Genomic DNA, 21155 nt, shown 5'->3' with positions numbered 1-21155 from the left:
TGCTGCCCAGCCTTGCAGAGAGGACTCCAGCGTCCTCAGGGGTCCGGTCCCTTCCTGGCTCCCGGTGCTCCCTCCCGAACGCCGCTTTGCTGAGATCACAGCAGGGCAGCCGTGGGACCAGCCTTCTTTGACTGTGGGGTTTCCCGTGTGTAGAGTGACTGACTGATCACATGCCCGTGTGCCTGGGACTGAGGGGTTTCAAAAGTGGGAAGATCCTGGGCAGATGAGGACAGGTTGGTGGCCCTCCGCCCACATGGGACTTGTGCATAGACCCCCAGGTCCCACCCACAGCCTGCATTTGGTCATCTTGCGCTCACTTCCTTTTGTTTGTTGAGACAGGGTCTCGCTTTGTCACCCAGGCTGGAGTGCAGTGGTGCCGATCACAGGTCACTGCTGCCTTAAACTCCTGGGCTTAAGTGATCCTCCCACCGCAGCCTCCCAAGTAGCTGGACTACAGGCATCCCCCACCACGCCTGGCTCATTGTTTTGTTTTTATTTTTATTTTTGGAGAGACAGGTTCTTGCCATGTTGCCAGGATGGTCTCTAGCTCCTGGGCTCAAGCAGTCCTCCCACCTTGGTCTCTCAAAATGCTGGGATCACAGGCATGAGCCGCTGCACCTGGCCGTCTTGTGCTTCCTGGTGTTCCAGCTCTGGCCTGCCCACTGCCCTAGCACCCGATGAGCCCTTCCCTCCTATCTCTGTCTGTGTGTAATCCTATCCAACCTGCAGGCCCTGGAAGGCCCCCTGGCCTCAGGAACACCAGCCAGGTGGAAGAGACAGTGGCAGAAAGGGAGCTCTCAGCTGGGGTCTGGCTTCACTGCCAGGTGGGGCCATTGAGTAGCTGTCATTCCGGTGAACACTCAGGGGAGGCTTCCCTAAGCTGTGACTAGGTAGAGAAGATGAGGAAAGGTGTCTCTGGCAGAGAGAGCAGCACAGGCAGAGTCAGGGAGGCTGGAAGTATGTGCTGGGTTCAGGAATCCAGGAGTTCTCAGGTGTGGCCGGAGCGCACACACATGGGATGGTAGGATGGAGCAGGAGGCCAGGTGCTCATCACAGGGGCCTCAAAGGCCAGGGTAGGCAATGGGCTTGGCCCTCTGGGCTCCAGAGAATTATCTGGCAGCTCACAGTGCCCAGCACTCAAAGATTTGGAGCCAGGCCTTAGAAGCTGGGTCACCTTGGGCAGGTGGCTGGACTTCTCTGGATCTCTGGACCTGTTTTCTTACCAGTAAAATGAGCTGATAGAGATGTGTACGGAACAAATAGAACCTCAGTTCTCCAGAGTGACAAGGACACCTTATGTTTCGAGCCTCCCCGCCTGCCCTGCCCTGGAACCCAGACTGCAGCCCTGAGCAGAACGGCAGAACGTAGCCCACGCTGTGTGTGTAGGAACCACCTGCTTACTTGCCCCCTTCCCGGCTCCCCTGGGAGTTCTGGAGGGCTGTGTCTCACCTGCCTCAGTTTCCCTCGTACTGAGGGGCACCTAGGGATGCCACATGAGTCACGTGGCACAAAGTCTCTTCTCTGTGTGCAGGTGCAGGGCCTACAGGACACTTTGCCTCAGTCTACAACCCACTGGCCTGGACAGTCACCACCATCGTCACCCTGACTGTTGGTTACCCTGGAGTCCAGGTCACAGATGAGGCGGGCCACCCGGTGCCCGCACAGGTATGGACACAAAATCCTGCAGAGGGGCGGCGGCTGCCTGCTGAACCTGCTCTGGGCCGGGCACGTTGTCTCTTCTGACCCTGCAAGGAGGCCTGACCACCTCTGTTTTACAGAAGAGGAAGCTGAGGCTCCAAGAAGCAAAGGGGTTTTTTTTCCCAACACCACCCAATCCTCCACTTTTCTGACACCAACTGTGTCCTAAAATCAATTCATTCATGAACTAAGTACCTGGAGAGAGCCCAGGCCTCATAAGTGAGGGGCTCAGTCTCACAAGACCCCTCATTTCAGACACAGACACAAATGGGGTTCCCAGGCTACCACACTTGTGTCCTGTTGACTGAATTCTGGGGTTCCCATGATACACCCCCGATAATTCACTAGAATGACTCACAACTCAGGCAAGTGCCATATTTACCATGCAGTCTCACTAGAAAGGGTACAACTGGCCAGGTGCAGTGACTCGCGCCTATAATCCCAGCACTTTGGGAGGCTGAAGCAGGTGGATCACTTGAGGTCAGGAATTCAAGACCAGCCTGGCCAACGTGGTGCAATCCTGTCTGTAACTAAACATACAAAAATTAGCCAGGCATGGTGGCGGGCACCTGTAATCCCAGCTACTTGGGAGGCTGAGGCAGGAGAATCACTTGAACTTGGAAGGCGGAGGTTGCAGTGCACCGAGATCGTGCCACTGTACTCCAGCCTAGGTGACAAATTGAGACTCCATCTCAAAAAAAAAAGAAAGGGTACAACTCACAGACAGCTGTAGGGAGCACTGGCAAGGTGAGGCAGGGAGGGCCAAGCTTCCCAACCCTCTAACCTGGGCTCACTGCCTTGGGAGCAGCCCCATCCTAAAGCCACCTATGGGCCCTGCCCGAAGGCACCTCAACAGCATAGGCTTAGATGAGGTTGGAAGGGGCTTGTTATGAACTTTGGAAGACACTCCTGCCACTCAGGAAGTTCAGTGGGTTTAGGAGCTCTGTGGCAAGAACTGGAGAGAAAGACCAAATCTATAATGTTTATCGTACCATACAGAGTCCCCAAAGTCACACAGCTGGGAGGTGGCAAACTCCCAACCTCCAAACCTTGGTGAATCAAAAGCCATGGTAGAGTGGAAGTGTGACAGCCCGCTCTTGTAGGAGGACACCACCCAGGAACACACAGCCGTTGAGGGCGCTTGGATCCGCCCAGCAGACTGATGCTGGGCTTGGGGCAGCCAATGTGGCCAGAAGTGGAGGGCCATCTGTGTCATCATCCCTGCCATCCACTCGAGGACTCGGAGGCTGCTGAGGCTAAGGGACTGGTCAGAGTCCCCCAGTGAGGGAGAGGTGGGGCAGGCTCCACGTTCAGGCCCCACCAGCTGTGAGCTGAGCCTTCCCCTGCACCCAGGCCGGGCACCGTGCCCAGCACTAATGCGGTCACAGTCTGCCTTGGCTGCTATGAAAAGGATCATAGGCTACATGGCTTAAACAACAGACGTTTATTCCTCACAGTTCTGGAGGCTGGAGTCTAAGATCGAGGTGCCAGCATGGCCGGGTTCTGGTGAGGGCCTCTTCCTGGTTGCCATCTTCCTGTGTGTCCTCACAAGAGACCGAGGGAGCTCCCTGAGGTCTTCTTTACAAGGGCACTAATCCCATTCTTGAAGGCCACACCCTCCTGACCTAATCGCTTCCCCAAGGCCCCACCTCCTAAGTGATGACTTGGAATCCAGAAGTCAGCCATTTGTAGGGACACAGAGATTCAGTCCATGGTATCACTCATGCCAAGGGGGACTTAGGAGGTGCCATCAGCTGTTTGACTGTTGTGCCCTGACTGCACTTTTAAAAAAAAATTTTAGTGTCCATTTTCCTTTTTTTTTTTTTTTGAGGCAAAATCTCACTCTGTCGTGCAGGCTGGAGTTAAGTGGCACAATCACAGCTCACTGCAGCCCCGACCTCCCAGGCTCAAGCGGTTCTCCTACCTCAGCCTCCCGAGTAGCTGGGACCACAGGTACACACCACCACACATGGCTAATTTTTGGTAGAGACAAGGTCTCACTATGTTGCCCAGGCTGGTCTCAAACTCCTGGCCTCAAGTAATCCTCCCACCTCGGCCTCCCAAAGTATGACATGAACCACTGCACCTGGCCTGTTCTCACTCCTGTTCACTGGGCCCCCTTGTATGGGCCGATCCCTAGAAGGGCCTCACGTGTGGGAAGCTTTCCCTCACTCCCCCGCCTTTGGGAATGTTTGTGATCTAATATGAATTTCCAGCCTGGCGTGTGGGAAAGTCTTCAGGAGTCTTAACGGAGTGCTTTAATGGAGGTGCCGATGTTAGGGGTGGGGCTAGACTGCTCTCCCCACACCACCCAGATACCCCACATGAGTCAGGCCAACTCCAGTTCCAGAGGGTGCCAGACACGCCACCCAGCTGACCCTTCTTGGGGAGGTGGAGGAGGGGCTAACATCACTCATTCACTCGGCAAAGCCCCCAAATGCCCATCCTGGGCCCAGCCCTGGGCTGGGTGCTGGGACCCTGGACCTGAGCGAGGCCAGGCCCCATCCCAGGACACAGACATGGATGTGACAGTGTGAAGTGGTGACTCAGGAGCCAGGGGAGGGGCCCTCGGCTGGAACTGAGACTGAGGAGGGGTTTGTCCAGCACAGGGAGAGGTGTAGGGAGCTTATGGGTCTGTGCAGACCCCTGCACACCCTTCCCCACCCAGATGCAGTGTCCGTTAAGAGTAGATTGCCTCGGGCTGGGCGCGGTGGCTCACGCCTATAACCCCAGCACTTTGGGAGGCCAAGGTGGGCAGATCATGAGGTCAGGAGATCGAAACCATCCTGGCCAACATGGTAAAACCCCATGTCTACTAAAATACAAAAATTATCTGGGTGTGGTGGTGCGCACCTGTAGTCCCAGCTACTTGGGAGGCTGAGGCAGGGGAATTGTTTGAACCTGGAAGGCAGAGATTGCAGTGAGGTGAGATCGCGCCACTGCACTCCAGCCCACGTGACAACAGAGAAAGAATCCCTCTCAAAAAAAAAAAACAGTAGATTCCCTCAACACACATTTCTGGAGCTCCTACTGTGTGTCAGGCCCTGTTTTGGATGCTGGGGATGGTGTACTAACCAAACAGACACAAATCCCACTGCCTGGGGCATCTCTTCCCATGGGAGAGACAGGTGATAAATAAAATAAGAAAAATATGGACTATGATAGATGATGATCACCGTGAGGCGGACAGTCACTAGAGCAAGTTGCAAGGGCTGGGGACACATTTTAAATAGGTGGGCCAGGCCGTATCGGGCAGACAGAACAGGTGTCTGCTGTATTTGGGATAAAGGCTGGGTTGGGGGACGTGTACACCATTATTGGGCTTGCTAATAGAGTCCCCCAAAAAGGCCTCTCCACAGGGGCACAGGAACCGAGTGGGCCCACTGCCCTCCTTCAGCCTCCCTCCCCAAATCAGACACCTCGGCGGTGAGCGGAGGCCAGGAGGGTTAACCTGGAAAAATCCCTCTATATGGGGATGAGAGGATGGGGGACGGCTCCTCCCAGGAGAAGGCAGTCCAGGTGGAGGGCACAGCGTGGCACAGGCTCAGAGGCAGGAAAGGGCGGGAGTGTCAGGAAGGAAGGTTGGTGATGCCGGAGCCCCAGGGGCCAGAGAAGAGAACAAGGTGGCCCCGGGGAGGAGGCTGGGTTCCAGAGGAGGCTTCCTTCCCCGATTGCAGCAGACAAGGGTCTCAAAAAGCTCACTCTGGTTGCTGCGGTGGATGGGTGGTGGGGACAGCAGTGAGGTTGCTGGGCAGTTATCTAGGGAGGGGCCACAGGGAAGGGAGATGAGAGGCTTCAGGAAGACAGTGGTGGGGGCCTTGGTGGAGGATGGGGGTGGCTGGAGGGTGGGGGATGGGTGCCTGGGAGATCGGGAAGGGGAGTGGCTGGGGGAAGGGGAGTGACTGAGGGATGGGGAGTGGCTGGGGGATGGGATGACTAGGGGTGGGATAGAGAAGGCTGGACAGCAGGGAGTGGAAGGTGCAGGGTAGGTACTGGAAGGGCCATCGCTGGATGGGGATGCTGGGGAGAGCAGGTGTGGGTGGGATGGGGTAGCTGGTGAGGTCAGCTGTGGACATCCAGGTGGAGGCGTCAAGAAAGAAGCTATATGCATGGGTCTCAGGTTCCAGAAGAGGTCAGTGGATTTGGGTTTAGATTTGGGGGTCATCACTTTTGGTTGATGAAGGATGACTAAAGGAGCTGGGGGTGTTCAGGAGCTCCCAGTTCAGGAGCTGGGAGTAAGAGAAGCTTTGGGGACCCCAAGAACCAGCCATCTTCAGGTCACTGAAAGGTTTTCCCAGGACCGATGTGATTTGTGGGGGTCCAAGAGGAGAAAGCCAGAAGTGGGGGTAGGGAGGGGAACTCGGCACGGTCCGAGAGATGGAAAGACACCGCTGCCTCAGCAGGCCGTGGACACCCCAGTCCAGGTGTGTGAGCTGACACTTACAAGTCCCATCCTGCTGGCCTTGCAGATCCAGAACTCAACAGAGATCCCATCTGCATACGACCTGCTTATCCTGACCACAATCCCAGGCCTCAGTTACCGGCACTATAGCATCAGACCTGCTGCGGGGGCCCAGGAGGGCACCCAGGAGCCAGCTGCCACTGTGGCCAGCACCCTTCAATTTGGCCGCAGGCTGAGGAGACGCACCAGCCATACGGGCAGGCGCTTGGTGCCTGTAGCAAACGACTGCTACATTGTGTTGCTCGACCAGGATACCAACCTGATGCACAGCATCTGGGAGAGGTAAGGTGCAGCCATTGCTGTCTGTGAGGCACAGGCATGCCTGGAGACTGGGTGTGTCAGGCCCCTACCTGGATTCTCCATTTGCTCACTTGCCTCGGGGAAGGACAGATGGTGGTGAAGCCCCTTCCTGCTGTTATGATCTTTCATTCTAGAAGTGTGAGCCTGGGCCAATGCGGGAAAGGCTCTCATACTTTTCCATTCCAGGGCTGTTGATCCATAGAAAAAAATGAGCATTGAGGTAGTCACTCTGGGAAAAAAAAAAATTATTATTAACCACTTTTTTTATTATTATTTAGAGAAACATAAAATCTCTGTTCAGTAAATAGTGATACTGTCTTTAAAACAGGAAGAGACTTTCAAAATCATCTAGTCCCACCCACCCACCTGTCTACTTACCCATCTAATCACCCAGCCCCTTATCTACCCACCCAGCTATCCAGCCATCTATCCATGCACCCAATTATCCACCCGCTCATCCATCCACTTACCTATCCATCTGCCTACCCACCCATTCATCATTCATCCATCTACCCACCCACCTATGTATCTACCGATTCATCCATCCCAGCACTCACCCAACCAACCATTCATTCATTCATGTATTCATCCAGCAGCTGTTTGTGGACATCAGAGAGGGCAGCTGACCTCCCAGGAAAGGCCTTGTGGCCGGTTTGTTTTTCCTCAGGCCACATCGGTGCAGTCTTCATCAGGCCCAGCTGCCTCTGCCAGAACACCCACGTTGTCTCCTGTGACCTCCTAACTGAGAGGAGTACATGGCAGAAAGTCAGGGGACAGGAAATGGGAGGGGGAGAGGAGGGAGAGAGGAAGAGGAGGGAGAGAGGAAGGGAGAGGGTGTTTGTGCTGAGATGGGGGTGTCAGGGAAGAGCTCGAGGTCACTGCCAGCAGTTCTCTGCCCTCAGAGCTCCAGGACTTCTCTTGACATGGGGCCCCAGTCAAGTCTGTCCTCATGTTCCCCCAGTGGCTCCTGAGGGAGAGGGGGGCAGGTGCCCGGGTGACAGCGGCCAGCGTGGGTGTCTGGCAAGGGGGAACTTGGGCAGAGGAGCTGCAGAAATGGGGAAACCAGAGCATAGTCCCAGCCTGCCAGGTTTGGCCAGGAGAGGCAGAGTGTGTGCCCTGCCCCTTCCTCGCTCAGGCCCCCACCCTGGCTTTAAATGCCCCTTAGGGCAGCCCATGGACGCCGCATGCCTAAGCCAAGGTCCACCTGTCATTTCTAGCGCTGGAGCTCAAGCCGTCCTATCCTGTTTGTGGCCCTGTGTGTCTCTCTTGCTTTTGAACTCCAGTGAGGACAAAGGAGTTCTTATTAGGCTCCCAAAACCCCAGCAGGGGTAAGCCTTGCAAAACCAGTGCCTGCCACCTGGGCAGAAAGGAGGAGCTGTTGGAATTCAGAGCAGGGGCAATCTGGAGACAACACCTGGGGCCAGGTCTCAGACCTTGAAGGGCGTGAGTGGGGTGCCCCAGACCTGGAGACGATTATTCCATAGGAAGGAGGCCGCCCGTGCAGAGGCCTGGGGTGGGAAGCCAGGTGTGCAGACACCAGCCCCGGGGGAAGTTTGGATTGAGGGGAGCACTTTTCTTCCTTACATAACAGCTTGACAGATGCACCTCACGTACCACACAATCCACCCATCTCAAGTGGGCGAGTCAGTGGTTTCTGGTGTGTTCACGGAGTTGTGCAGCCATCACCACAATCGATTTTAGAACATTTCCATTACTCCAGAAAGAAACTGCATGCCGTTTAGCAATCACTCCCCACCTTCTGCTCCCCCCTGGGTCCTGGCCATCCTAGTCTATTTCTGTCTATATGGATTTGCCTGTTCATACAAGATGTGGTCCTTTTGCAACTCACTTCTTTCACTTTGCATATTTTTTTCTTTTTTTTCCTTTTTTTTTTTTTTTTTTTGGAAACAGAGTCTCACTCTGTCATCTAGGCTGGAATGCAGTTGTACAATCATGGCTTACTGCAGCCTCAGCCTCCTCCAGAGCTCAAGTGATCCTCCCACCTCAGCCTCCTGAGTAGCTGGGACTACATGTGCGTACCACCACACCCAGCTAATTCTTGTATGTTTTGTAGAGATGGGGTTTCTTCATGTTGCCCAGGCCAATCTTAAACCCCTGAGCTCAAGCGATCGCCCGCCTCGGCCTCTCAAAGTGCCGGGATTACAGGTGTGAGCCACCATGCCCAGCCCACTTAGCATGTTTTCAACGTTCATCGGCACCACAGCATGTGTGAGTACCTCGCTCCTTTTCATGGCTGAATACTATTCCACCACATGTAGGTACCACATTTTGTTTATCCATTCTTTAGTTGACTGACATTTGGGTTGCTTCTACTTGTTAGCTACTATCAATTCATGTACAGCTTTTTGTGAGGACGTACATTTTTGTTTCTCCTGGGTACATAGCCAGGAGTAGAATTACTCGGTCATAAGCTAACTCTATGTTTAACTCTTTGAGGAACTGCCAGACCGTTTTCCAAAGCGGCTGCACCATTTTCTGTTCCTCCCAGCAGCGGACGAGGTTCCGATTTCTTCACATCCTCGCCTACACTTGTTATTTTCTGTCTTTTCAATTATAGCCATTCCCGTGGGCGGGAAGTGGCGTCTCATGATGGCTGTGATTTGCATTTCGCTGCTAACTAATGATGGTGAGCATCTCTTCATGTGCTTGCTGGCCACTGACATAGCTGCTGTGGTGAAATGTGTCTTTAGATCCTTTGCTTATTTTTAAATTGGCTTGTCTTTTGTCATTGAGTTGTAAGAGTTCTTTATATATTCTAGCTACAAGTCCCTTGTCGGATTTATGATTTACAAATCCCTCCTCCCATTCCATAGCTTGTCTTTTTACTCTTTTGATGGCCCCAGGGGAGCTTTTTAAAAGGACACTGGAGGCAAGGGGTCCAGGGCAAGAGGCCCAATGCTTCTCTTTCTCCTCTTCCACAGGCACTCAGTAGAGCCCTCCTCGGCCTGCCTCCCTCTCCTTCCCCACCCTGACCATGTTCCCACGGAGAAGTGGGTGCGGAGGCCATCCACCTCATTGTCCACCCACAGCCAGGCCAAACTCAAATACAAATACATCAGTCGTGCACTTGCTTCGGCCAAACATTGCATTTTACAATTAAAATACTCGGACTGGGCGCAATGGCTCATGCCTGTATGAGCACTCATCCAGTGCTTTGGGAGGCCAAGTCAGGTGGATCACCTGAGGTCAGGAGTTTGAGACCAGCCTGACTAACATGGTGAAATCCTGTCTCTACTGAAAATACAAAAATTAGCCGGGCATGGTGGCACATACCTGTAATCCCAACTACTCAGGAGACTGAGGCAAGAGAATCGCTTGAACCCAGGAGATGGAAGTTGCAGTGAGCTGAAATCACGCCATTGCACTCCAGCCTGGGTGACAGAGTGAGACATGGTCTCAAAAAATAAAATAAAAAACACTTGACCCCTCCTACTCTTCTCCCGTCCTCTGTCCTAACACAAACATCCTCATAGAAGGGAGGGAGCACAGAATTGGGAGCTGGGGCTGAATTGGAGTTGTGGCTTCCACACTGCCTAGATTTGTCATCTCGGGTGCATGATGTCTCAACTTCCAGCCTCGGGGTCCTCGGGAATGGGAGGAGTTCGTAGTCCCTGCCCGTGGGAGTTGGGAGAATTTAAGGAGGTGAAGTCAGCGAAGGCCCTCGCCTATAACATGGGGTTTGTACACACTGGTGTCCTGCTGCACAGCTCCAGGTCAGCGTGACAGAAGCCCGTTCCTGCACTGGTTTCACTTGCAGACCACGGCCTGGGTGAGCCAGTTCCACCTCTGGGGGTGCCCTGTGCTGACAGCTCACGGCGCCTGTCTGCAGGTCCGTCCCACTCCTCCTTTGTGACCTTCCCTGGGACAAAATGGAGTCTCAGGCCACGCCGACTGTGGGTGGGGTCTTAGGGCTTCTAGATGAGCCGGGTCGCGTGGCCTCATGAGTGCTACGCAGGCTACTCAGATGGCATCTGGAGAGAGGGGCTTGCCAGCCTATGTCTGTGAGAGCTTGTGCAGGGCGAGAATGATTGATGTCTTCTCTCTCCTGCCTCTGCAGACAGGGCAACCGAACGGTGCGCATGACCCAGGAGTTCCTGGAGTACCACGTCAACGGTGATGTGAAACAGGGCCCCATTTCCGATAACTACCTGTTCACACCGGGCAAGGCCGCAGTGCCCGCGTGGGAAGCTGTGGGAATGGAGATCGTGGTGGGACAGCTCGTGACTGAGATCCGGCAGTCCTTCTACAGGTGCCTCCCCTGGGGTGACCCCACAGCCTGGCAAGGTCAGCACACACGGGCAGGCAGCTGAGTGACTGAGGGTCCATCTTTGCTCTGAACCCCAGCGCCTGGGGTGTGCTTGACACATGGTTTGATGAAGATGAATTGCTCTGGTGTCTGCGTGTTGGCTGCGTTTGCATGTGCTGTGTCTTATTGATCAGGAGCTAAGTTCAGAGCTGGGAGAGAGACCCACAGACCCTGTGGCCACAGAGCACCTGTTCTTCCATGATCAGAGCAGATATAAGGCAGGCCCAGCATGGCAGTCCTGTAGTGTCAGGGAACCAGGCTGCTCCCAGCTGCTCGGGGTCCTGGGTGGTGCCATTGTCCACATGGCCCAAGAAGGTTCCCTACCTTGCCCTGCCCACCCTACCCACATGAAGGAAGGGAAGGAAAAAGGAAGCATCTAGAAGGTTCCTGGAGCTTTACTTACTGAGGGTCTCGTCTCCTGCAGGAACATGACGGCCCGGGATTACACATATGCGATCCGCTCCCGGCTCATCCACGTGCCGCAGGACTATGACGGGGAACTGCTCTGCCACCGCATAGAGCAGGAGTACCGGGCTGGCCCCCTGGAGCTGAACCGCGAGGCTGTCCTGAGGACCAGCACTGACATCAACAGCCAGCAGGTCATCTACTCAGACAACAACGGCTACCAGATGCAGCGGAGGCCCTACCTTCCCTATGTGAACAACAGCATTGCCCGGGTATGCCCTGCGATGCCCACAAGCCACGCTCCCGAGGGTGCCTTTCCTGGGCACACTAAGCATCGACTTGTAGAGTAGAGGCCTCCAGTGAGAATTCTTTTTTTGTTTTTTTGGGTTTTTTTTGTTTTTGTTATTGATGGAATCTCGATCTGGCCCCCAGGCTGGAGTGCAATGGAGCAGTCTCAGCTCACTGCAACCTCTGCCTCCTGGGTTCAAGCAATTCTCTTCCCTCAGCCTCCTGAGAGTAGCTGGGATTACAGGCACATGCCGCCATGCCCAGCTAATTTTTGCATTTTTAGTAGAGACAGGGTTTCACCACATTGGCCAGGCTGGTCTCGAACTCCTGACCTCAGATGATCTGCCCGCCTCTGCCTCCCTAAGTGCTGGGATTACAGGCATGAGCTGCTGCACCCGGCCTCCAGTGAGAATTCCTTTAAAGCCTGCTGTTCAGGGCTTGAGAGTGCAGGCTGTGAGTGACTGGTGTCTGAATTCTGGTGCAACCACATACAAGAATGGCGTGTGCTTTGATTTCTGCCTCAGTTTCCTTTCTCATCCTGAGGATTCACGGGATGACCATAGCAAGTGCTTGGCCAGGGCCTGCACCCACGTCAGCTGGGCCGTATGCTCAGAAGCCAGAGAGCTGGTGTCCCAACCCTGGTCTGTCGGTCTCCAAGGTCAGGGTCCTGGCCCCACGCGGCTGCCGTGCCTGTGGGGAGCGCTAGCTGGGGCGACCCTCCACCCCAATCACCCCCTTGGGGATGTTTCTGTCTGCAGAATTACTACCCCATGGTTCAGTCGGCCTTCGTGGAGGATGGTGAAAGCAGGCTTGTGCTGCTGTCGGAGCGGGCTCATGGCATCTCCAGCCAAGGGAACGGGCAGGTGGAGGTAGGAGGCATGGTCTGTTCCACCACAGCCCCTCACGGCCCCAACAGGCCTGCCCAGGTGTAGGCCACGCCCCTCAGACACCTCCTTCCCGCAGGTCATGCTCCACCGGCGGCTGTGGAACAACTTCGACTGGGACCTGGGCTACAACCTTACACTGAACGACACCTCCATCGTCCACCCAGTGCTCTGGCTTCTGCTGGGACCCTGGTCCCTCACCACGGCTCTGCGCCAGAGGAGTGCACTGGCACTGCAGCACAGGCCTGTAGTGCTGTTCGGAGAGCTGCCCGGTAAAGGGGTGCCCCTCCAGAGTCCACATCATCACTGCCCCAGCACCAGCCTGGCAGGGCGGGCCTTGCGAGGGGCTTGTGGGGCAGGAAGGGACCTCTAGCCCAAGCCCCTCATTTAACAGTTGGGCAAACCGAGGGCAAACAGTGGCTCACTTAACATCATACAACTAGTAGGTACAGAACTGGGGCTCACCCCTTTCACCATATGCCTCTTCCGTGGGTCCTCTCCATTTTCTTCTCTGATGAATCTTTTCCTTTCTTAAAATGATATTATATCACTACGTCACTTTAGGTCTGGAGGCTTAGCATTTAAAAGACTGGTTTGTTAGCTGGGCGTGGTGGCATATGCCTGTAATCCCAGCTACCCCGGAGGCTGAGGCAGGAGAATCGCTTGAACCTGGGAGGCAGAGGTTGCAGGGAGCCAGGATCGCACCATTGCACTCCAGCCTGGGTGACAGAGCAAGACTCTGTCTCAAAAATAAAGATGAGTTTGGTCTGAATCTAGGTGTGCTGGCACCAGGTGGGGTGTTTCGAGTCTAATCTGAAGGACTTCATTCTGTACCTCAACTGAGGCTGCTGTAGGTCAACAGCCTTGTCGTTCTGTGTCTCTGTCAAAGTAGCAGAACATGAGAAACGTTAACAATGGTTACATTTAAAGATGGTCGTTTGGAGCGGCCTCTAAAAGCTTCAGACCTAGATACGGTTTCGTGCCACTCACTAATCCTTAAACTCTTCTTTTTCTACCCAACTGCGGAGGTTTTGATTGGCATGTGCTTTTATGGTTCTCCCTGCTTTGGGTTTAGAGCCAGAACCTTCCCAGGGCAGTAGCAAGCAGGCAGGCTGTCACTCACCCATGCAGCCAGCATATACCGAGCAGTGGCAGTATGCCTGTGCCATATGCCAGAGATGCAGAAAGCAGCCGCTGGCCCCAGAGAGTTTCCATGGGCTGCTGGACAGGGAGGCGTGCTCGCCTAGAGCCAGGATCCAGGGTGGAGAGGGAGCCGTGCTATAGAGGGCCTGGTGTTTCGTGGGTGAGGAGGAGCGTGAGACCACAAGCTGGGAAGAGGTTAGGAATATTGTAAGAAGATGGTAGCTCCAGCTGAACATCTAGACTTGGAAGGAGTGAGGGCCGAGGTGCCTTCTGAGCAGAGAGACCAGTAGATGACAAAACGGGTGGAACTGGCGTCCCAGACCTTGAGTAGGAAACGGGGCTCTGGCCGAGCACAGTGGCTCACGCCTGTAATCCTAGCACTTTGGGAGGCCAAGGTGGGAGGATCACTTAAGCCCAGGAGTTTAAGACCAGCCTGTGAGATCCTGTCTGTACAAAAATTTTTTAAAAATTGGCCAGGGTGGTGGCATGTACCTGTAGTCCCAGCTATTTGGGAGGCTGAGGTGGGAGGACAGCTTGAGCTCAGGAGTCTGAGACTGCAGTGAGCTGTGATGGCACCACTGCTCTCCAGCCTGCATGACAGAGCAAGTCCCTATCTCGAAAGAAAGAGAGAGGGAGGGAGGGAGGGAAAAGAGAGAGAAAGAAAAAAGAGAGAGAGAGGGGAAAGGAGGGAGGGAGGAAGAGAAGGAAGGGAGGGAGGGAAGAGAGAAAGAAAAAGAGAGAGAGAGGGAAGGAGGGAGAAAAGGAAAGTGGGGGGGGGCAGGTGGGCGGGCTCTGCATGGACGGGACACGTTATCTTCAATAAGCTTTGTGCCCTCTGGGCTTTCTTTTCCTGGTCTGTAGTTTGAAGTGGCTAGGCTGAGGAGAGTCGGGGTCCTCCCAGCTCTAAAGTCTATGGTCTGAGCAAAGGCAGGGAAGCCGAAGCCCAGGGCGCTGGGAACACAGACACTTCAGGCTGGTGTGTGGTAGGCTACCCACAAGGATGTGTGGGAGGTGGCTGGCAGGGCAAAGACACGTAATGTGCGGAGCTGTGAGTGCCAGGAGGAAGAGTTGAGCCCCAAACCCTATCCTCACTCTGTCCATCTGCCTTGCAGGGACTGCCACGAAGCCCCCAGGACCCCAGCAGCAAGAGGCCGTGACGCTGCCCCCGAATCTTCACCTGCAGATCATGAGCATCCCCGGCTGGCGCTACAGCTCCAACCACACAGAGCACACGCAGAACCTCCGGAAAGGTGAGGTTCTACCAGCCAGGGTTTAGGAAACACCTGTGTTAACCAGGCCGTCTCTCCAGGACCTTGAACTCAGTGCTTTCCTTTGAGCCCTGGTCTTCCCATCTATAAAACAGGAGCAGTGGCAATGAGCCTTTCTGAGTGGGAAAGTCAGGGACAGGACAGGAGATCACATACATCACGTGGTGAATGACGGCATTGTATCAGTCAGGGTGGCTGGTGTCTGCTGCAGTAACCAAGAGCCCCAAATGCCCACGGCCTTAACAGTATACATTCATTTCTCCCCCATGCCATGCATCCAGTGGTGTTAGCAGGAAGGGTTTTCTTGCTGTGGCCACCAGGCCCCCTGCTGATGGAGGCTGTATTGCAGCATGTACTTCCTCACTCACCAAGGCAGGAAAAAGCCTCTGCCGGAAGGTACTGCATCACTTCAGCTCACTTTGCATTGGCCACAGAGGCCACGCAACCTCCCCTGACTTCAAAGCGGGCAGGGAAGGAGAGACTGGAGTATATGAGGACATGCCCCACCATGCCTACAATAGTGGACAAGGATGGAGACAGCATGGTGGGCAGCCTTAGAGTCGGCTAGACCTGGGTGCAAATCCTCGCTCTCCTGTGCACCAGCCGTGTGCCTCGGGCACGTGACTGCCCCTCTCTGAGCCTTGGTTTCCTTGTCGAGTGGGGGCTGTGTCAGCTGTCTGACAGAGTGTATTAGTCTGTTCTCATGCTGCTAATAAAGACATCCCTGAGTCTGGGTAATGTATGAAGGGAAAAGGTTTAATGGACTCACAGTTCCACATGGCTGGGGGCGCCTCACAATCATGGCGGAAGGCAAATGAGGAGCAAAGGCACGTCTTACATGGCGGCAGGCAAGAGAGCACGTGCAGGGGAGCTGCCCGTTACTAAACCATCAGATCTCATGATTCAGTGTCAGGAGAATAGCACAGGAAAGCCCTACCCTATGATTCAGTTATCTCCTAATTGTCCCTCCCATGACACGTGGATATTATGAGAGCTACACTTCGAGATGAGATTTGGGTGGGGACACAGCCAAATCATATCAAGGAGATTAAGGATAGGAAATGGAGCTGAGAGTGTAAAGCGCTGGGTATGGACCAGGGGCATGGGGTTGGTTGATGAGGGCCTTCACTGCCACCTTCCTCTGTCCCCAAAGGCCATCAAGGGGAAGCGCAGGCTGACCTCCGCCGTGTCCTGCTGCGGCTCCACCACCTGTATGAAGTGGACGAGGACCCAGTCCTGTCTCAGCCAGTGACGGTGAATCTGGAGGTGAACTTCCCCACCCCCACCTCACCTCCAGACCATGAGCCAGGGAAGCAAAGCCTAGATGAAGCCCCAAGAAACTGCCTTGACAAAGAGACCCACCAGGGCATCCTCCCAAATGGACGCTGGTATGGGCCCCGCCCCTCCCTTCTTCAGTCTTCTGGGTTTGTCAGGTATTACAACTGGCCTGTATTTTAAGGGTTTTTTGTGTGAGAGAGGCAGGATCTCACTCTCTTGCCCAGTCTGGAGTGCAGTGGCACAAGCTCAGCTCACTGCAACCCCTGCCTCCCGGGCTCAAGTGATCCTCCCACCTCAACCTCCCAAGTAGCCAGGACCACAGAGATGCACCACCATGCCCAGCTAATATTTTTATTTTTAGTAGAGGCAGGGTCTTGCTGTGTTGCCCAGGCTGGTCTCGAACTCCTTGGCTCAAGCATTCTGCCTGCCTCAGCCTCCTAAAGTGCTGGGATTACAGAGGTGAGTGGCCTATTTTTTATTTATTTCATATTTATTCTTGTAGTAAAACTTGTAAAACAGCACAGCCATCATCTGTGTAATCAGAAAACAAAACAGATTCTCCGTAGAGTTGCTTTGAAAGGTGACTTAGACAATCCAGGGTCCACACCCAGGTCCCTCTATGGGAGCATCTCAGGCACCCCATGCCTCTAGACCTCAGTTTCCCTCCCTGTAAAATGGGGAGAGGTGAGAGTTCTTTGCCCAGAAGGCTGTTGAGAGGCCCTGGCACCAAGGGGCCTTGTGCAGTGTTGGGGCCCCCCAGGCCTGGTCACCTTTCTGGTTCCCTCTTGGCTGATGTTGCCCTCTGAGCTGTCAGGCGAGGCTTCCGCCACCCGACCTGCACATGCTCCCTCCCAGAAGGTGGGACTTGAGCCACCTCATTTCTTCCTCGGCTTGCATTCCTTCTGTTTCATTTCCTGCTCATGGAGAATTGCTGTGAATCTCTGTGTTTCTTCCTTGGCCTCCTTTGACATCTGAGTCTTCAGGGGAAACAGAGAAGCCCCGTACCCTCTCACCATGATGTGTTCCTGGGCCCCCCACCCCCTCTTTCATGGTCCTCACCATGGAGGAGCAGGAGTCCCTTTCCTCACAGTCTCTGGTCTGCCTGAGAGCAGGTCCAGGCCATGGGGGACTCCAGTGCCCAGCGCAGGGCCAGCCTGCCCTGGGGAGCAAGGAGGGGGACCTGGAAGCTGGTCGTCTTAGGCTCCCAGGTTTCACAGATGGAAGCAGCAAGGCCCTGAGAGGAGAAGATGGTTGGGATGGACATCATGGCCCCCTTCCCCATGTGGACCGTGGCGGGGTGGGAAGAGTGTGGACAGTTAGGAATGTAGTTAGTTTGGCTGCGCGTCACAAAACACCCAACACGTGTTTGGAACGGGACAGAGTGTTTTCTCACCTAACCAGCATGTCCAGGTGGGCCCCCAGCACTGTCACTGTGGGCCCGGTCACTGTCATCTTCCCGCCACCGCTGGCACACTGGCTCTTTGTCCTTTGCTGGCTGCTTGTCTGCAGTCAAGAGATGGCACAGGCCTCCCTCGTGAGCAAATTTCAAGGCAGGGATGGGGCTGGGCGGTAGTGGCCAGAAGGGCCTTGCCCAAGAGTGGCGTTCTCTCTATCCATCAGCACACGGTAACTTCTCCAAAAACCGTCCCCACCGCTCCTGCTGCACAGACTTTTCCAGAACCCTAAGGGTCTCCTGCCTCCCCTAGCTGTAAGGGAGGCTGGGGCAATGCCTGTTGGGAAGTGGGGATGGGGTAACTCTGGCTGGCTTCCTCCCTGGACTGGGCATGGGGCCACCTGAGCAATGTGAGGAGAGGAGGACTCTGCTTGGGGCAGGCAGTTCAAAATGCCACACCTCCTCGGGCTCGGTCACCTGGTGAAGCACACGCCTCCCGCCTCAGTGTCCTCATCCGTAAAGAACAGGGCCAGTTCCGTCCTCACAGGTGTGCCGTGAGAAGCAGGTGAGGGAGCTGTGTCAGGTGCCGGGCAGGGCTATGCCCCAAGTACACTGAGTTCCAGGTGTGTCCGCCCTGCTGCTGTCTTGGTTCTCTGCTCAGATCTGGGACTTGGTGCAGCTCACCCTCCCTCTGCTCCTCTCCCTGCAGGCTGTGCTGCGGGCGCTGGGGTCCGTGGCGGCAGTGGAGGAGCGCTCGCTCACAGGGACCTGGGATGTGAGCACGCTGCGCCGCTGGAGCTGGAGGACGGAATCTGGCCACCGCAGAGGTTTGGGGACCCCTGCTTCAGCCCCCTACCCGGGATTCCCAGCCAGGCTCAGGAGCTAGTCAGACCCAGTGCACATCCAACCATCTGCCTGTTCTGGCCTGTGTGACTGTGCGGGGCTGCTTTCCTTCTCTGAACCTGCAGCCCTCCCACATCCGCCACAGTCGGTTAAGAAAGGCTTTGGGTTAGGGTCCGCCTGCCAGGGCTCCACAGGTGTGTGTGTGCACATGCACTTGTGTACACACAGACCGCACGCCTTGCCTGTGCCCTGGGTGAGAGCCCCAGGCCTGTGAGGGGCCCAGGGGCTTCTGCCCACCTTAGCCCTGCTGACCTCAGCCCATCAGCCAGTCCGTGCCTCACATGGCATGCGCCACTGCGAGCTTCTGCGCTACAGGCAGCTTCCAGCCTCCAGTCCGTGTCCACACCATGCCCTCTGCCTGGAATGCACAGGTTCCATTTATTGTGGCCAGCACCTGCTCAAGCTCCCCAAGAGACCTCCCCAGAGTCCCCAGCCAAGCCAGGTGCCTCCTCCGCTCTCCTGGCCCCAGGAGTTTCCTCTATCCTGTGCAGCTCCTGCCATCCACTGCACGCAGCATGGTGCCGGGTGCATGGTGCACACTCCGTTAGTGGTGGGAGGAAGGGAGGGAGGGAGGGAAGATGATCATTGGTTGGAAAGAAGGACGGAAGATGGATGAGTGACAGATCAGTGAACGGCTCCCTCCCAAGGCTGGAGCCCAAGCCCGGGCCATGCCTTCAGGGGAGCCTGGTGAGGCGAGGGCAGACTCACCAGATAGTCTCAGAAAGCTCTGGGGCTTTGAGTGCAACACCCAGGGGAGGTGAGGCCACTGGGGCCAGGACCAACCTAGGAATTGCCCTTGGGGTGGGCAGCAATGCAAGAGACCCATAGGAGTCCTGGGAGAAGGGGGTGGCTACAGGCCATTGCCACAGTGGGGGCCACAGCAGACTGTAGACAGGTGCAGGTGCAGTGTGGTGAGAGGGAGGCTGGGAGGAGGCATCCAGGGCCACACTGGACACATCACCTCTGTTCCCCTAGGTGACACCACCTCTCCCTCGAGGCCACCAGGAGGCCCCATCATCACCATCCACCCAAAAGAAATCCGGACGTTCTTCATTCACTTTCAACAGCAGTGAGCCCTGGGCAGGTGCCCCTGGCCATAGGGCTGCCCCAGGAACTCCATGTAACAGAACAGACCCAGGACGGGGAAAAGCAGTGCAGAGGGACAGGACTGGGGAGTCAGCTGCTCATCTGTCAGGCTAATGGCAGCAAATGGTCATATTTGGGGTTTTATCCCTAATTTTCTTAAATAAAAATTACAAGATCCAGGTTCTTCCCTCCACACTCAATCAAGCCAGCCCTCTCCTCTTCTCTCACGTAAAGGATATTTGGCATGCTCATGCGTCATTCATTCACAAAAGACAAACTCAGGACGTTCTGCCTAAGGCAGAGTACAAGACCCACAGCAGTGCCGAAACATATCTGCCATCTGGACCCTGCCAGGCTTGCCCAGGCTGCCAGTGGCAACTGTGGACCTACTGTGTGCCCTGTGCTTTCATAGGCTTATCCTATGCTGGCAACAGCCCTGCAAGGGGCTTGGCTCTGCCACAGGGCAGGAGAGAAAGCTGTAGCGCCCAGCCGGAGTTCCAGCCCCAGGGCACCGCCCGTCGAGCAGAGAAGGCATAGCAGTGGTCCAAGTCCATGAAGAGATGAAACCACACCGCAAGGATGTCCAATATCAGAACTATTGAGATAAATAAAAGTGTAACCGTCCCAGGTCTATGCCCAAGAGAATTGAAAACCTCTTTCCACACAAACCTGTGCTCTCGTGTTCACAGAAGCATTACTCAAAAGTCGAACGGTAGAAGCAACCCAAATGTCCAGCCGCAGACAAATGAAGCAATGAAATGTGTTCTCTCTGTACAATGGAATGTTATTTGGCCATAAAAATGAAGGAAATTCTGACACACGCCACAGCCTGGGTGAACCTGCAAACATTACGTGAAAGAAGCCAGACACGAAAGACCACATCTTGTGTGATTCTGTTTATGTGAAACGTCCAGAATAGGCAAATCTGTGTATAAGAGACAAAGCAGATTGGTGGTTGCCAGGGACTGGAGGAAGAGAGAAGAGGCATGACAGCTAACAGGGATGGGGTTTCTTTGGCAGATGGTGAAATCGTTGTGGAATTAACAATGATGGCTGTGCAACTTTGTGAATGTACTAGAAACCACTGAATTGTTAACTTTGAAAGATGAATTTTATGGTCTGTGAATTATTTCTCTATTTTAAAACTTTTTTGCCCAAGACGGAGTCTTGCTCTGTCGCCCAGGCTGGGGTGCAGTGTCATGATCTGAGCTCACTACAACTTGCGCCTCCCGGGTTCAAGCAGTTCTCCAGCCTCTGCCTCCCGAGTAGCTGGGACTTCAGGCGTGCCACTACATTCAGCTAATTTTTGTATTTTTAGTGGAGACAGGGTTTCACCATGTTGGCCAGGCAGGTTGAACACCTGACCTCAGGTAATCCACCCGCCTCAGCCTCCCACAGTGCTGGGATTACAGGCATGAGCCACCGTGCCTGGCCAAAAGCGTAAACTATGAGATGTAAGAAATTATACGGTACTCTAGGGCTGAAGGAAAGTACCCAGAAAGGACCAACTTGGAAGGATTCAGACCTCTTTGGACAAGGTGCAGTTTGGCCACCAGACAGCAGACAGTCTCTGGTTTGGCCAGGCAGGAGCTGGGCTGGAGTTGCTGACCAAGCAATAGACCACCCCTGTGGGGTCAGGTGACCAGCCACCAGTGGCTTGGATGTGCAGTAGGAGCTTGGGGCACAGTGGGTGAGGCAGGAGCCCTTTAGAGCACGTGGG

General features: G+C 54.9%; 1 protein-coding gene across 1 annotated transcript in view; it reads left to right on the top strand.

Moving 5' to 3' along the window:
* Positions 1–20545, top strand: part of MAN2B2 (mannosidase alpha class 2B member 2) — a 46034-nt gene extending 25489 nt beyond the window's left edge. Inside the window, exons 10-19 of the mRNA XM_012434997.3 lie at positions 1532–1665; positions 6168–6442; positions 10539–10730; positions 11212–11464; positions 12239–12349; positions 12444–12636; positions 14620–14757; positions 15929–16041; positions 18156–18273; positions 19325–20545. Of these exons, the coding sequence (XP_012290420.3) occupies positions 1532–1665; positions 6168–6442; positions 10539–10730; positions 11212–11464; positions 12239–12349; positions 12444–12636; positions 14620–14757; positions 15929–16041; positions 18156–18273; positions 19325–19422 (1625 nt within the window). The 3' untranslated portion in view covers positions 19423–20545. The remainder of the gene's footprint in view (positions 1–1531; positions 1666–6167; positions 6443–10538; positions 10731–11211; positions 11465–12238; positions 12350–12443; positions 12637–14619; positions 14758–15928; positions 16042–18155; positions 18274–19324) is intronic.
* The last annotated feature ends 610 nt before the right edge of the window (positions 20546–21155 follow it).

Source organism: Aotus nancymaae, unplaced genomic scaffold, assembly GCF_030222135.1.
Source record: "Aotus nancymaae isolate 86718 unplaced genomic scaffold, 86718_ANA_hifiasm-v0.15.2.pri h1tg000006l, whole genome shotgun sequence".
Lineage (NCBI taxonomy): Eukaryota > Metazoa > Chordata > Mammalia > Primates > Aotidae > Aotus > Aotus nancymaae.
This window is presented reverse-complemented; position numbering and strand designations above follow the sequence as displayed.